The following is a 16,431-nucleotide window of genomic DNA, read 5'->3' as shown; positions in this document are numbered from 1 at the left end:
CTCGGCCGGGCACAGAAATCTAACAGAGGCTTGGAGGAGGGTCATAGTGGGAGGAGCCAGTGCACACCAGGTGACCTAAAGCTTTCTTTAGTTGTGCCCAGTCTCCTGCGGAGCCGCTATTCCCCATGGTCCTTTCGGAGTTCCCAGCATCCACTAGGACGTTAGAGAAATATATTTGGTCTCTAAATACATGAATAAAAAGTTGTGCTTGTCAGAACATTTTGATATACAGTACAAGTGTATGGAGTGTCTCTGTCAGGTCTTCTACAGTAAGAAAGTCCTTCTTCAGTCCCTATTCCATCTCTGACTAGTCTTCTTGTTATGTGGTTTATGTTCTAAGTAATCTACCTGGTGGTATCCGCCTAAATAACAGGACACAGCAGAACGTTAGATGAAAGAAAATACTAATATCTTGTCCCAGTAGTAGGGCTGGCCATCGATGGTCACTAGCTATGTTATAGGAAAACATCAATGGTTTCTCTCATCGATGGCCATGCCTTTTATTTTTGTGAAAGGCCCGCGAGCCAATCACAGCCTAGGAGCGGGGCTTTGCGGGTGTCGGGGGCGGAACTTTGCTCCCTGTCTCGGCATCTTGTAATCATTTTTTTTTTAAATATTCGTTTAGGCCTAGTCATCGATGGAGGGGAAACCATCTGGTTCTCCCCCATCGATGGTAAAAGTATGCGACATCGGTCATAGACCATCGATGATTTTAAATCATTGATGGTCGATGGCCATCCCTACCCAGTAGAGAGATCTCAGCTTCCGTATCAGGAAGGACATTATACCTCCTGAAACAAAGGTTTTATGTATGAAATGTAGGGGTCTAGAAATGTTTTGCTGGTGGACAGTGCCCCATTCACAAGCACCTGTAGCCAAATTCCACGCTTACACCAATGTGCTTTCATGCAAAAAACACATAAGTGGGCCAGTCAGATGCTATCAAGCATTTGTCTAGTTCAGTTAAAAAAATGAAAGCAATTTTCTGATTGGCTGCTATAAGTTACAGTACTTACTTCATAACTGTCTCCTATTGATTCTTATTGAAACCAGGAGCCAATCTGTCATATCTAGGAGCCAACTGGCTCTCTCCAAGGAGCATAGAATTTGTGCAGCTTCAGATATCAACAGAATGGATTTATGAAAGGCACCAGCAGTAAAATTGGACACCACAATCTTCCCTCATCAGCGTGACTGGAACCTCACATTTAGGATACTTAGGAACTGCTTCTTCAACTCATGTCACTGCCCATAACATCTCCTAACATATTACTTATATCCTGATATACTCTGTGCTGCTGGGGGACTGCTGCTTTCACTATATAACTCTCAGTCTGTGACTTCATGCTGCCTCCATTCCCCTCCTCACATCATGTCACTGCCCCTGTCACATGCAGCCCTGTCCTCACTGATACATCACTCATCTCCTGATATACTCTGTGCTGCTGGAGACCCTTCTCCTCCCACTATATAACTCTCAGTCTATAGCTTCCTGCTGCCTTCATTCCCCTCCTCACATCATGTCACTGCCCCTGTCACATGCAGCCCTGTCCTCACTGACACATCACTCATCTCCTGATATACTCTGTGCTGCTGGGGACACTGCTCCTCCCACTATATAACTCTCAGTCTGTGGCTTCCTTCTGCCTCCATTCCCCTCCTCACATCATGTCACATGCAGCCCTATCCTCACTGACACATCACTCATCTCCTGATATACTCTGTACTGCTGGAGACCCTTCTCCTCCTACTATATAACTCTCAGTCTATAGCTTCCTGCTGCCTTCATTCCCCTCCTCACATCATGTCACTGCCCCTGTCACATGCAGCCCTGTCCTCACTGACACATCACTCATCTCCTGATATACTCTGTGCTGCTGGGGACCCTGCTCCTCCCACTATATAACTCTCAGTCTGTGACTTCATGCTGCCTCCATTCCCCTCCTCACATCATGTCACTGCCGATGTCACATGCAGCCCTGTCCTCACTGACACATCAGTCATCTCCTGATATACTCTGTGCTGCTGGGGACCCTGCTCCGCCCCCACTATATAACTCTCAGTCTGTGGCTTCCTTCTGCCTCCATTCCCCTCCTCACATCATGTCACTGCCCCTGTCACATACAGACCTGTCCTCACTGACACATCACTCATCTCCTGATATACTCTGTGCTGCTGGAGACCCTGCTCCTCCCACTATATAACTCTCAGTCTGTGGCTTCCTTCTGCCTCCATTCCCCTCCTCACATCATGTCACTGCCCCTGTCACATGCAGCCCTGTCCTCACTGACACATCACTCATCTCCTGATATACTCTGTGCTGCTGGGGACACTGCTCCTCCCACTATATAACTCTCAGTCTGTGGCTTCCTGCTGCCTCCATTCCTCTCCTCACATCATGTCACTGCCCCTGTCACATGCAGCCCTGTCCTCACTGACACATCACTCATCTCCTGAAATACTCTGTGCTGCTGTGGACACTGCTCCTCCACTTTATAACTCTCAGTCTATAGTTTCCTGCTGCCTCCATTCCCCTCCTCACATCATGTCACTGCCGATGTCACATGCAGCCCTGTCCTCACTGATACATCACTCATCTCCTGATGTACTCTGTGCTGCTGGGGACCCTGCAGTCTCCATTCCCCTCCTCACATCATATCACTGCCCCTGTCACATGCAGCCCTGTCCTCGCTGACACATCAGTCATCTCCTGATATACTCTGTGCTGCTGGGGACACTGCTCCTCCCACTATATAACTCTCAGTTTGTGGCTTTCTGCTGCCTCCATTCCCCTCCTCGCATCATGTCACTGCCCCTGTCACATGCAGCCCTGTCCTCACTGACACATCACTCATCTCCTGATATACTCTGTGCTGCTGGGGACACTGCTCCTCCCACTATATAACTCTCAGTCTGTGGCTTTCTGCTGCCTCCATTCCCCTCCTCGCATCATGTCACTGCCCCTGTCACATGCAGTCCTGTCCTCACTGACATGCCACTCATCTCCTGATATACTCTGTAGTGCTGGGGACACTGCTCCTCCCACTATAACTCTGTCTGTGACTCCCTGCTGCCTCCATCCCCTCCTCATATCATGTCATTGCCCCTGTCACATGCAGTCCTGTCCTCATTGACACATCACTCATCTCCTGATATACTCTGTGCTGCTGGGGGACTGCTGCTTCCACTATATAACTCTCAGTCTGTGGCTTTCTGCTGCCTCCATTGCCAGAGTCTTCACATCATGTCGTTGCCCCTGTCAAATGCAGCCCTGTCCTCACTACCACATCACTCATCTCCTGATGTAGCGGGGCTACAATGACGCACTTTGCAGAGACATGCGTCATCACTCCCCCCCTTCCCCCTCCATCATGACCATTTTACTAGTAGGTTAGCAGGATGCAGAAGAGTGACCTACTTTTCCGGGAGTTTCCCAGACATTACCAGAGATTAGGTAAGTATGTATGAGATAGATAAAGGAAACACAAAACAGATATTATCAGTACAGGAAACGAAAACAGGAAACTGACGTATTAGATAGATACAGGAGACTGGAAACTGACATGAGATAGATACAGGATACTGGAAACTGACATATGAGATAGATACAGGAAACTGGAAACTGACATATGAGATAGATACAGGAAATTGGAAACTGACATATGAGATAGATACAGGAAACTGGAAACTGACATATGAGATAGATACAGGAAACTGGAAACTGACATATGAGATAGATACAGGAAACTGGAAACTGACATATGAGATAGATACAGGAAACTGGAAAATGACATATGAGATAGATATAGGAAACTGGAAAGTGGCATATGAGATAGAAACAGGGCACTGGAAACTGACATATGAGATAGATACAGGAAACTGACATATAAGATAGATACAGTAAACTGGAAACTGACATGAGATAGATACAGGAAACTGGAAACTGACGTATGAGATAGATACAAGAAACTGGAAACTGACGTATGAGATAGATACAGGAAACTGGAAATTGACGTATGAGATAGATACAGGAAACTGGAGTATGAGATAGATACAGGAAACTGGAAACTGACATATGAGATAGATATAGGAAACTGGAAAGTGGCATATGAGATAGAAACAGGGCACTGGAAACTGACATATGAGATAGATACAGGAAACTGGAAACTGACATATAAGATAGATACAGTAAACTGGAAACTGACATGAGATAGATACAGGAAACTGGAAACGGACGTACGAGATAGATACAGGAAACTGGAAACTGACATATGAGATATAGGAAACTGGAAACTGACATATGAGATAGATACAGGAAACTGGAAACGGACGTACGAGATAGATACAGGAAACTGGAAACTGACATATGAGATATAGGAAACTGGAAACTGACATGAGATAGATACAGGAAACTGGAAACTGACATATGAGATAGATACAGGAAACTGGAAACTGACATATGAGATAGATACAGGAAACTGGAAACTGACATATGAGATAGATACAGGAAACTGGAAAGTGGCATATGAGATAGATATAGGAAACTGGAAACTGACATGTGAGATAGATATAGGAAACTGGAAACTGACATATGAGATAGATACAGGAAACTGGAAACTGACATATGAGATAGATACAGGAAACTGTCATACAGTGCACCCGGAAAGTATTCACAGCGCTTTACTTTTTCCACATTTTGTTATGTTACAGCCTTATTCCAAAATGGAATAAATTTATTTTTCCCCCGCAAAATTCTACACACAATACCCCATAATGATAACGTGAATTTTTTTTTTTTTTTAGATTTTTGCAAATTTATTACAATTATAAAACTAAGAAAGCACATGTACATAAGTATTCACAGCCTCTGCTCAATACTTTGTTGATGCACCTTTGGCAGCAATTACAGCCTCAAGTCTTTTTGAATATGATGCCACAAGCTTGGCACACCTATCTTTGGGTAGTTTCATCCATTCCTCTTTGCAGCACCTATCAAGCTCCATCAGGTTGGATGGGAAGCGTCGGTGCACAGCCATTTTCAAATCTCTCTAGAGATGTTCAATTGGATTCAAGTCTGGGCTCTGGCTGGGTCACTCAAGGACATTCACAGAGTTGTCCTGAAGCCACTCCTTTCATCCTAGATGTCTCTGTACATTGCTGCATTCATCTCTCTATCCTGACTAGTCTCCCAGTTCCTGCCGCTGAAAAACATCCCCACAATATGATGCTGCCACCACCATGCTTCACTGTAGGGATGGTATTGGCCTGGTGATGATCGGTGCCTGGTTTCCTCCAATCAGGACGCATGGAATTCACGACAAAGAGTTCAATCTTTGTCTCATAAGACCGGAGAATTTTATTTCTCATGGTCTGCAAGTCCTTCAGGTGCATTTTGACAAACTCCAGGCTTCCGTCTGGCCACTCTACCATACAGGCCTGATTGGTGGATTGCTGCAGAGATGGTTGTCCTTCTGGAAGTTTCTCCTCTCTCTCTCCAAAGAGGAATGCTGTAGCTCTGACAGAGTGACCCTCGAGTTCTTGGTCACCTCCCTAACTAGGGACCTTATTCCCCAATTGCTCAGTTTAGATGACAGGAAGAGACCTGGTGATTCTGAACTTCTTTCATTTACGGATGATGGAGGCCGCTGTGCTCATTGGGACCTTCAAAGCAGATATTTTTCAGTACCCTTCCCCAGATTTGTGACTCAAGACAACCCTGTCCAGGAGGTCTACAGACAATTCCTTTGACTTCATGCTTGGTTTGTGCTCAGACATGCACTGCCAAGTGTGGGACCTTATATAGACAGGTGTGCACCTTTCCAAATCATGTCCAATCAACTGAATTTACCACAGGTGGACTCCGATTAAGCTGTAAGAACATCTCAAGGATGATTAGTGGAAACAGGATGCGCCTGAGCTCATTTTTGAGCTTCATGGCAAAGGCTCTGAATACTTATATACATGTGATTTCTTAGTTTTTTATTTTTAATAAATTTGCAAAAATGTAAAAAAAATTTTTTTCACGTTGTCATTATGGGGTATTGTATTTAGAATTTTGGGGGAGAAAAAATTTATTTATTCCATTTTGGAATAAGGCTGTAACATGAAAATGTGGAAAAATTGAAGCGCTGTGAATACTTTCCGGATGCACTGTATGCGATAGATACAGGAAACTAACATATTAGATAGATACAGGAAACTGGAAACTAACATGCGATAGATACAGGAAACAGAGATATGAAACAGAAACAGTAAACTGACATATGAGATAGATACAGGAAACTGACAAATGAGATAGATACAGGAAACTGGAAACTAACATATTAGATACAGGAAACTGGAAACTGACATACAAGATAGAAAAATGAAACTGACATGAGACAGATACAGGAAACTAACATTAGATACTGGAAACTGACATATGAGATAGATACAGGAAACTAATATATTAGATACAGGAAACTGGAAACTGACATATGAGAGAGATACAGGAAACTGACATATGAGATAGATACAGGAAACTGGAAAGTGGCATATGAGATAGAAACAGGAAACAGACGTATGAGATAGATACAGGAGACTGGAAACGGACGTATGAGATAGATACAGGAAACGGACGTATGAGATAGATACAGGAAACTGACATATGAGATAGAAACAGGAGGCTGGAAACTGACATGAGATAGATACAGGAAATTGGAAACTGACATATGAGATAGAAACAGGAAACTTGAAACTGACATATGAGATAGATACAGGAAACTGACATATGAGATACAGTAGATACAGGAAACTAGAAACTAACATATGAGATAGATACATGAAACTTGAAACTGACATGAGATAGATACAGGAAACTGACATATGAGATAGATACAGGAAACTGGAAACTGACTTATGAGATAGAAACAGGAAACTGGTAACTAACATATGAGATAGATACAGGAAACTGACATATGAGATAGAAACAGGAAACTAGACACTAACATATGAGATAGATACAGGAAACTTGAAACTGACATATGAGATAGATACAGGAAACTGGAAAGTGGCATATGAGATAGAAACCGGAAACAGACGTATGAGATAGATACAGGAGACTGGAAACTGACGTATGAGATAGATACAGGAAACTGACATATGAGATAGAAACAGGAGACTGGAAACTGACATGAGATAGATACAGGAAACTTGAAATTGACATTTGAGATAGATACAGGAAACTGACATATGAGATAGATACAGGAAACTGGAAACTGACTTATGAGATAGAAACAGGAAACTGGTAACTAACATATGAGATAGATACAGGAAACTGACATATGAGATAGAAACAGGAAACTAGACACTAACATATGAGATAGATACAGGAAACTTGAAACTGACATATGAGATAGATACAGGAAACTTGAAATTGACATTTGAGATAGATACAGGAAACTGACATATGAGATAGATACAGGAAACTGGAAACTGACATATGAGACAGAAACAGGAAACTAGAAACTAACATATGAGATAGATACAGGAAACTTGAAACTGACATGAGATAGATACAGGAAACTGACATATGAGATAGATACAGGAAACTGGAAACTGACTTATGAGATAGGAACAGGAAACTGGTAACTAACATATGAGATAGATACAGGAAACTGACATATGAGATAGATACAGGAAACTGGAAACTGACATATGAGATAGATACAGGAAACTGACATATGAGGTAGATACAGGAAACTGACATATGAGGTAGATACAGGAAACTGACATATGAGGTAGATACAGGAAACTGACATATGAAGTAGAAATAAGAAACTGACATATGAAAAAGAAAAAGGTTCGTAAGACAGACACAATAAACAGATAAAATGACTTCTTCGAAGATGTACTAATCACTGAAAAGAGTGGAGAAGTGAGCCAGTGGAGAAGTTGCCCATGGCAACTAATCAGCTGCTCTGTATAATTTAAAAGTATGCAAAATTATAAATGTTACTTCAGTGCTGATTGGTTGCTATGGGCAACTTCTCCAATGGCTCACTTCTCTACTCTTTTCACTGCTTAGTACATCTCCTCCTAAAAGTGTCAAACTCTAGCGACACTGAGATGGTCATACAAGTGGCGGCAGCAGTGTAAGTTTTAGAAGAGAGAGCTGACACAGGTGTTGAGGTTTTATCGTGTTTATTGAACAATGCAAGTACAAGCCTTGTTCCTCATTATCACACACTTAAGGGAAGGCCACGGACCATGCTTCTGTAGTATTGCACATAGAGAGAAGTGCGGACCATGAGTGGTGATTGGGCCCTTTCTATAGTAGGAGACTCCTGTTGCTAATTTTCTGTATAAGCTCCAAACTATTGACATTGGATATGGACTCGGGGGTGGGGGATAAAGGGGGCGCGGCCAACATGTGCGGTTCTAAGCTTCATGGGCTTAACTATTCATACACTTTTTTTCGTCCGTAAAAAAATCATAATACTTTACATCTCCTGAATAGATAAGGGGAAGACAAAGTGACTCCACATGTAAAACCTTACTTAATTATAGCATGAACTAGCACGGATGAGAAACAAAGTGCTGATTGGATGGGACAAAGGCCCTCGTTCCGAGTTGATCGCTAGCTGCCGCTGGTCGCTGTGTAGCGATCAGTGAAAACGGCTAATCTGCGCTTGCGTATGCACCTCAATGCGCACTCGCGGCGTACGGGTACAAAGAGCATCATGGTTTTGCACTGGTTCTAGCGACGTATTCCAATCACACGGCCGAACGCAAGGAGATTGACAGGAAGTCGGAGTTTCTGGGTGTCAACTGTTTTCTGGGAGTGTTTGGAAAAACGCAGGGATGGCTGGGCGTTTGCTGGGCGGGTATCTGACGTCATTACCGTGTCACTCATCGCAGCAATCATCGCACAGAATAAGTAACTACAGGGCTGGTCTTGCACTGCACAAAATGTGTTTGTAGCCGTTCTGCTGCACAGGTGGTCGCACTCCTGCAAAGCGAAAATACACCCCCCCCCGTGGGCGGCGACTATGCGTTTGAACGGCTGCTAAAAACTGCTAGCGAGTGATCAACTCGGAATGAGGGCCAAAGTGCAGACTTGCACCAATGTTAGTAAATACCTTGTAATATAATTCATGTAAAGGTGATTGTGCCTATGGGAGCTTATGTCACAACAAAATATCATCGGGCTAAATGTGTCATAAACCGTAGCAATTATTTGAGAGTAACTGTCTTAATGTTCTAGCCGAGTTTAGAAAATAAAAGATTGGCACCTGCATATGTCGATGTTCGAAGGTTTCAACACGGTTAAAACGTTGGCATGTTCAGAAAACTTTTTAACATGTTGACACCAGAATGTTGACATAGTTATTTGCTTATTTTTAGGGTTTGGCTAAAATAAGCCAAAAACACTATGTTTTTTTATATTGACATGTCGGCATTCCGTCGACAAGCATAACCTGTTGAAATTCTGGTGTTGACTTTTCGTATCACACTCATTTGCACTGTGTATATACAAAGCAAAGAGATACGGGGGGGGTGTATCAAAACTTGGAGAGAGATAAAGTACCTGCCAATCAGTTCCTGTCGTCTTGCAAACACAGCCTGCAACATGGTAGTAACACACGGAAGAAAAGAGAAAATGCAGGTGCACACTCTAAATGCTAAGCACTGCTAATTTGAATGATTATAATAAACTGAATAGTTTTACCAATGTAGCACTTTTGAACACTTTAATTATTACCTCACCCTATGTAATTCTCAACACATAGCTGCTGCTCCTTGCTAATGTATGACTTTCTAACACTCAATCCTCTCACTTGCAAGGTGCCTTGGGGTGGTTGGCCTGTGCTGATTTGGGGGTGTCCCGTGCCCCGGACTTGAATCTTAGTGTTAGGGACCCACCAGATGAGATCAACTGGTCGCTGTTGGAGGGCCCGTATTTTTGGCCAAAATTATGCTAAGCACTTTAAATATACTCTGTTATATTGCAGAGTTTATTATAATTATTCTGAATGGCAGTGTTTAGTATTTAGAGTGTGCACCTGCATTTTCTTTTTGTGTGTGTGGAACTATAAGTCTCGGCATGGTAGCACCTTTCATTATGTTTAGAATTAGGGTGTGTAATCCAAGTTTCCCCCCTCAAAAAAAAAACCAAGCTGATTGGTTGCTACCTATCTATCTCCACCTTATCTCTCTCCAAGAGTTGACACATCTCCCCCCCACAGTAGCAAACTTAGACATATTAAAAAAACAAAAATAGGCTACATGACATGGGAGCTTTGGTTAACACCTGGATTTACTCTATGTGCTGTTTATATACGGTGTATATAAAATTGGGGGAACGAACATACATTGGAGATGGCAGGGTGTGCTGGAATTTGTAGTTCCACAGCAGCCAGAATCCCATCGGATGCCTATCCCAACTACCCTGGAAGAGAGAATGTAAGTGAGGTAAGACCAGTCAATAGAAAAATAAAGTATGGCTTCCCACAGTAAACATATAGCCACCTGGCAATAGCACTGTGGCACTTGTAGTTCAACAACGCCGCAAGTGTTCTGATACAGAGAGATCTGGAGATCGGATGCCTTGTGTGAGATTGTTAGGGTGTATTATGTGCTTATTGGGTGGTCTATGCGTGACCAGTTGTACATTTAGCGGGAACTACGTCCCTGGCAACTGGCAGCAGGTCTTACCATCACAAATAAATAGAGTACACCTAAATCTCCCTCCATATATATATATATATATATATATATATATATTTATGTATATATATATATATTTAGAAATATGTATATATTATATATCTATTTATATATTTATTTATATCTTTTTATCTTCAAACACTATATACAGATGAACATGCAGAGAAGGGTCACAGCATCTTACAAGGATAAGAGATGTCCCCGAATGGGGGTGGGGGTGGGGGGGGGGGGGGGGCGGTGGAATTTGGGAGACATACAGTACATACAAAGTACAAGACAAACCACATGAACTGTGTGTGTGTGAAATCATGTTACTGTCCCCACGTGTGTGTGTGTGCGCCTTGCTGTTAGGCAATCCTATGACAGTATATGAGGGGGTGTGGTGTCGCAGCAATGACGCCACGTGGAGAGACTCCCCTGATTCGCACTGCAGAGTGGAGAGCCGGTGCGGTGACGACCTTGTGACCCCATAGTGACGTCACGGTTCGGATTCTCTTTCGTCTGCTGGAGGAGCGGGAGAGTCGCTGGGCGATATGGGGGGCGGCGTTTTTCCTCACAGCTCGCTGCAGCGCTCCTGCTTGCTGTAATGGTCAAACTGGTTCTTCCATCGCATCATGTAGGCGCTCCAGCGGTGGAACTCCACCTTCCACTGCCGCTCAGCTTCGTCAATGTTATCTGCAGGGGAGTGGCGGCAAGGAGGGAACGGAACACAGCAAGGAGTGGGCGAAGAGGGAGACAAGATAAAGGGGAGGCGGGAGGGGGCACATAGGAGACAGAATAGAGAATCACTGCTTACATTTTGGAATGACCTACCTATATAAATCACACTAAGCAGTGATAAGAGTGGAGAGGTTGCCCCATCAACCAATCAGCAGCTCTGTATCATTTTATAGTATGCAAATGATACATGTTACTTCAGTGCTGATTGGTTGCCATGAGCAACTTCTCCACTGGCTCACTTCTCCGCTCTTATCATTGCTTAGTAAATGTCCCCCTAAGTTTGGCGGGGGACCTGAAACACTGACATGCCTTAGTTGGTCAGGAGGTGCTCCAATATTGAGGTGAGGGCACGGTTATATCAAAAGTTGGATTTTATTTGGTGTGCTCACACAGTGATTTGTTAAAATCACCCCTGGGTAACCAAGGGTTGCGAAAAATATAAAACCAAGACAGGAATATGCTGGGATTTGTAGTCCCACATCTGCTGGAGATCCATGGGATGCCTAAAGGACTGTTTCATCTAAAATTCCAGTCAACTGGAGTAAAGAGCTGTGGTAGCTTAGCTGGGTAGATATTTTTGGCTCTCTGCGTAGCGTACTTCACTCACTTTCAAAGACTTGGGGGTCTATTCATGAAGCAGTGAAAAGAGTGGAGAAGTGAGCCTGTGGAGAAGTTGCCCATGGCAACCAATCAGCTGCTCCGTACAATTGTATAGTATGCAAATTATAAATGTTACTTCAATGCTGATTGGTTGCCATGGGCAACTTCTACACTGGCTCACTTCTTCACACTTTTGACTGCTTCATGAATAGATCCTTTTGGATTCAGTAACAACACGTCAGCAAATTAATATACAACATCTTCAGTCATGTACTGTACAGCTGAGGCTACGGTTAGATATGTATCTGCCAACTAACTTTATTTATAAGGGCCTGTCCCCATTTTCTGAATCAGAGGTTGCCACAATTTTCCAATTGAGGGCGCAGTCAGGTACATAGCTTGTTAATGTATTAAGGGGTCTATTCATGAAGCAGTGAAAAGTGTGGAGAAAGGGAGCAGTGGAGAAGTTGCCCATGGCAACCAATCAGTTTTGAAGGAAACCTTTATCAAGTACATTTTATAAAATGTAAGGGAGATGCTGATTGGTTGCCATGGGCAACTTCTCCACGGTTTTCACTGCTTCATGAATAGACCCCTATGTGTTTTAGGATTAAGCAGTCCTGTGCATTTGGCTGAGGGGACAGTGGAAAGACGGTGGTAAGATAGGTGCAGCTTACGAGGTAAGGAGTGAGGTAGGGATCAGTGAGAGGAGGCAGGGATTGACAGACTTGTATGGAGTATGGGGAGAGCAGGCCGGCCGGGACAATTGTCAGGAGATACGCTGGCGAGTCCATGCCAAACTAGGCCGCAGCTGAATATGTACATTGAGAAAGGTGGACAACCTCTTTGATGGCAGGTTCCTAGTCTGAGAACAGGACTAACACTGGGAAAATATGACATGGTCAGGTGATCTACCTCACAGCTTACCTCACCCTGACACGAGGTGGAAGCAGCCATTGTGCTGCCTGGACTTATATCTATAACAGTGCAGCCATCAATTGATTAAGGACCAGCCGCATGTCTCTGTCCCGTGCCTCAGGATCATCACCGAATTCTGTATGACCATGGATATTGGATGAACATACAAGGGCCTACAGAGAGCTGCCCAGCTGTGTCCACCCCTAAATGTCCAAGCCCTGAGCCTGTCTATCAGGCCACGGCTTTAGGTGCACTGTCTACAGGCCCCGCACATGCGACCAACCTCGGAGATGTACATAAACCACCAATATTTATAAGAGCGCAACGCTTTTACTTTTGCCTTTGTGTCTCAACAATGGCGATGTGTGCTTCGGGACATGCCCTCTTTAACGCAATAAGGCCAGGCTGCATAGCGGCACAGTGGTTAGCAGTTTGCGTGGCTCATTCTGACTCAGACGGAAAGTGGGTGTGCTTGCGTGAACCTGCGGAAACCAGATTTACTAGCTGATATGGGTTTCTGTAACGCTAAAACGAGAGTGCCAATGACTACAAGCGTGGAGCTGCTCCGCCCACTGTGTTTACATCCACAGCCGCAACTGTGAGAATGGGCTCCTTTTTGTCCATGTGTGTTGACGTGTGTTTTTTGTGGGTCCTTCAGTTTCCTCACACAGCCCAAAAGCATAGAGGAAGGTCAACTTACTTCTGCAAAATGGACCTGTGTTTTGTGTTGGTGTGTGTGTCAGGGAATTTAGACTGTAAGCTCCACTGGGGCAGGGACTGATGTGACTGACAAATACTCTCTGTAGAGTGCTGCATTTGTTGCCGCTATATACACACACACACACACACACACACACACACACACACACACACACACACACACACACACATATATACATACACACACACACACACATATATATTAGTAATTTTTTGCAGAATCCGTATTCCTGGGGTTTTTTTTTTCAGCATCAGTCCCCCTAAAAAAACAAAACCTTCTGAATTATGCAACAAAGAAATGTTTCATCAGGGTTGTGCAATATTTAGCCACCAGGTGGCACTGTGCTGAGTATCAATCCATAGAGTGCAACTTTTGGGGAACCCTTGACTGGGTACATGAGGGGACTTTGTGCCACTGTTAGTTAATGGTGAAGGCATGCAGTTGGACGGAGTGAGTTGTTAGTCATTTTAACAAATTGGTGATGAATTGCATTAAACAATAAAAAGGCAAAAAATAAAAATAAAACAGGAAAAAAAGGTGAAATGTGGAATAAAAATAATTTATTGAAAGTAAAAATAGATATATGAGCCATGCAGAGACTGAATGGAGAGGAGCGTGACCTGAATGACGATGGCGAGGCAGCGATGCATGCTGGGAAACATTATCATGGCAGCTGACGCCAACAGGTGTGTCCTGGAAGTTTGAGTTATTGGTCTCACATGCTGGTCTCACAGTGTGAATGGAATTAGAGGTGACTGTCCAGTCAGGATTTAGGAGAAGGGGTGTGTGTGTGTGTGGGGGGGTGCTAATCACGTTTTATGCCGCACTATAAGCACACACAGTGACAGCAGCGTCAGGAAGGGGCCGTTTCGGGAGCAGTTGGAGCAGGGCCCTTGGTTCGCTATAAGGGAGAAAGTCAGATGTCAGATAGGGTAGTACAGGATAACATACACTATCACACTCCCATAGCCTTCCCAAGGGAAAACATCACCGCTTGTGCCATGCTGTACTGACGTCATACGGACTCAGCGCTCCCCAAACCTTGTATACTTACAGCTGTGCATTTCCCCCCCACTTAGGGTGAGATGGATCAACTTTTCGAGAGAGAGAAAGTGGAGAAGTTGCCTATAGTAACCAACTACCTTCTGTCATTTTTTACACTGTGCTAGATAAATGATAGTTAGAAGATATCAGGTTGCTACGGGCATTTCTCCACTTTATCTCTCTCCAAGGTTTGATACATCGCCCCCGTAAGGTGAGAGTAATCAAATCTTGGAGAGAGGTAAAGTACCCACCCACCGGCTGCTGTCATTTTTTTCTATTAGAGCCTGTAAAGTGACAGTTAGGAGCTGATTAGTTGGTACTATATCTCTCTTCTCTTTATCTCTCTCCAAGATTTGATAAATCTCCCCCATAATAACCTGTATTGGTCCCGAGCAGCGGCGGCTCTGACCTTCTTGTAGGATGGGGGAGGGCGGAGTCCCAGGTCGATAACCACGCCCAGAGATGGTAAGTTCCATAGGCAAAACCCGCCACTGGTCCCGAGACCAGTGACCTGCATCAAGCTCAGATAACATGTGGTTCTCCATCTTTGGCAGTGCATGTCGGGAATTGTAGTTTTGCAAACATCTGGCTGTATCGTGTCACCGGTGCTCAAGCTTTCTTTCAGCTGTGCCCCAAATGCCAGTGTACCATTATGTCAGAGTCTCATAAGAGCACGTGCTGCACAGTTGACCGTCAGGGGGCGCCAACAACACATATTCTAGAACCTCAGCTGGGATGTGACTTAAAGTTTAAACACCTGTGGTCTATGCCAGGCAAAGAAGTATAACTTGGATGGGGGGAAACGTCTCTATCACTGATAATGTATGCCTGATATCAAGGGATTCTATCAGAGCATGCACTCGGTCACTTCACCACCTACCTATCCGTATTAACTATGAATGTAAGGTCTACCATCCCTAGACTTAATTCACTAAACTATCTGCAAGCGACTGGGCACAGGTTGAATAACCGTGGCTTAGAAGGGGAAGCAGGATTAGGGAAGGCTGGTGAGTTTACACAGAGTTGGTTGGTGATTAGATCAGACTTTGGAAAGTAGTGGTTCGTCAGCTCTTGTGGAACTACAAGTCCCAGCAGTCTCTGTCAGCCAAAAGGCACGCCGCTTCCCTAAGTCGGAGCTATAAATGAATCGCTGTGATGCCCAGAGGGGTGGATAGGAAGGAAACGTGAGAGGTTTGGCGGCAGGATGAGATTTCAGAGGCCGTGTTACTCGCCTACGGTAAACAGGAAGGGTTATTTTGAAATCTAAGAAGGAGTTTGGGAGCAATTTTCTAGAGATGAAGGGGTTAAAGAAGAAGAAGAAAAAAAAAGTGAACAAAAGTTGGTTAGTAAAAGGAACGCAGCCGGTTAGTGGCTTCGTGCTGTTGTATAAGTGATATTGGGGTCAAGCAAGTGCTTCGGTCAACAGACATTCAGCATGTCCAGTTACCTTTAAATGCAGAAATGCTGACAGCTGTGGCTTTCTGAAGCCTGGGGTCATTGTGAGGATGTCTAGCCAAGACTTCTCCCGTGCTGTCCCTTACCTGTGGAACACTCTCCCTTTTTCTATTAGACTCTCCCCTAATATCCATTGCTATAAACCCTCCCTAAAACTCACTTATTGACCCTTGCGTATCAGATCTCTGCCTGATCTGGCCTTCCCTAACACATCCCTAACAGCTGGCAAATTATACGTATCCCCTCCAGTGATCACGTTCCTTTTC

At 44.0% G+C, this 16,431-nt stretch overlaps 1 protein-coding gene and 1 long non-coding RNA gene across 6 annotated transcripts in view; one reads left to right on the top strand and one right to left on the bottom strand.

The window, feature by feature from the left end:
• The window catches only part of LOC134936046 (uncharacterized), a 406,776-nt gene that overhangs the window by 73,385 nt on the left and 316,960 nt on the right, over positions 1–16,431 (top strand). The window lies entirely within an intron of this gene.
• ACHE (acetylcholinesterase (Yt blood group)) overlaps positions 8,165–16,431 on the bottom strand; it is an 85,158-nt gene continuing 76,891 nt past the window's right edge. For 3 of the 4 annotated variants that reach the window (XM_063930947.1, XM_063930946.1, XM_063930948.1), the window contains one exon: positions 8,165–11,382. In XM_063930947.1, the coding sequence (XP_063787017.1) occupies positions 11,261–11,382 (122 nt within the window). In that variant the 3' untranslated portion in view covers positions 8,165–11,260. Of the gene's footprint in view, positions 11,383–14,206; positions 14,568–16,431 lie in introns of those variants that run through there. The other variant, XM_063930949.1, reaches the window with a different exon arrangement.

Source organism: Pseudophryne corroboree, chromosome 6 (genome assembly GCF_028390025.1).
Source record: "Pseudophryne corroboree isolate aPseCor3 chromosome 6, aPseCor3.hap2, whole genome shotgun sequence".
Taxonomy (NCBI): Eukaryota; Metazoa; Chordata; class Amphibia; order Anura; family Myobatrachidae; genus Pseudophryne; species Pseudophryne corroboree.
Note: the sequence above shows the minus strand (reverse complement) of the source record. Positions and strands in the feature narration are given on the sequence as shown.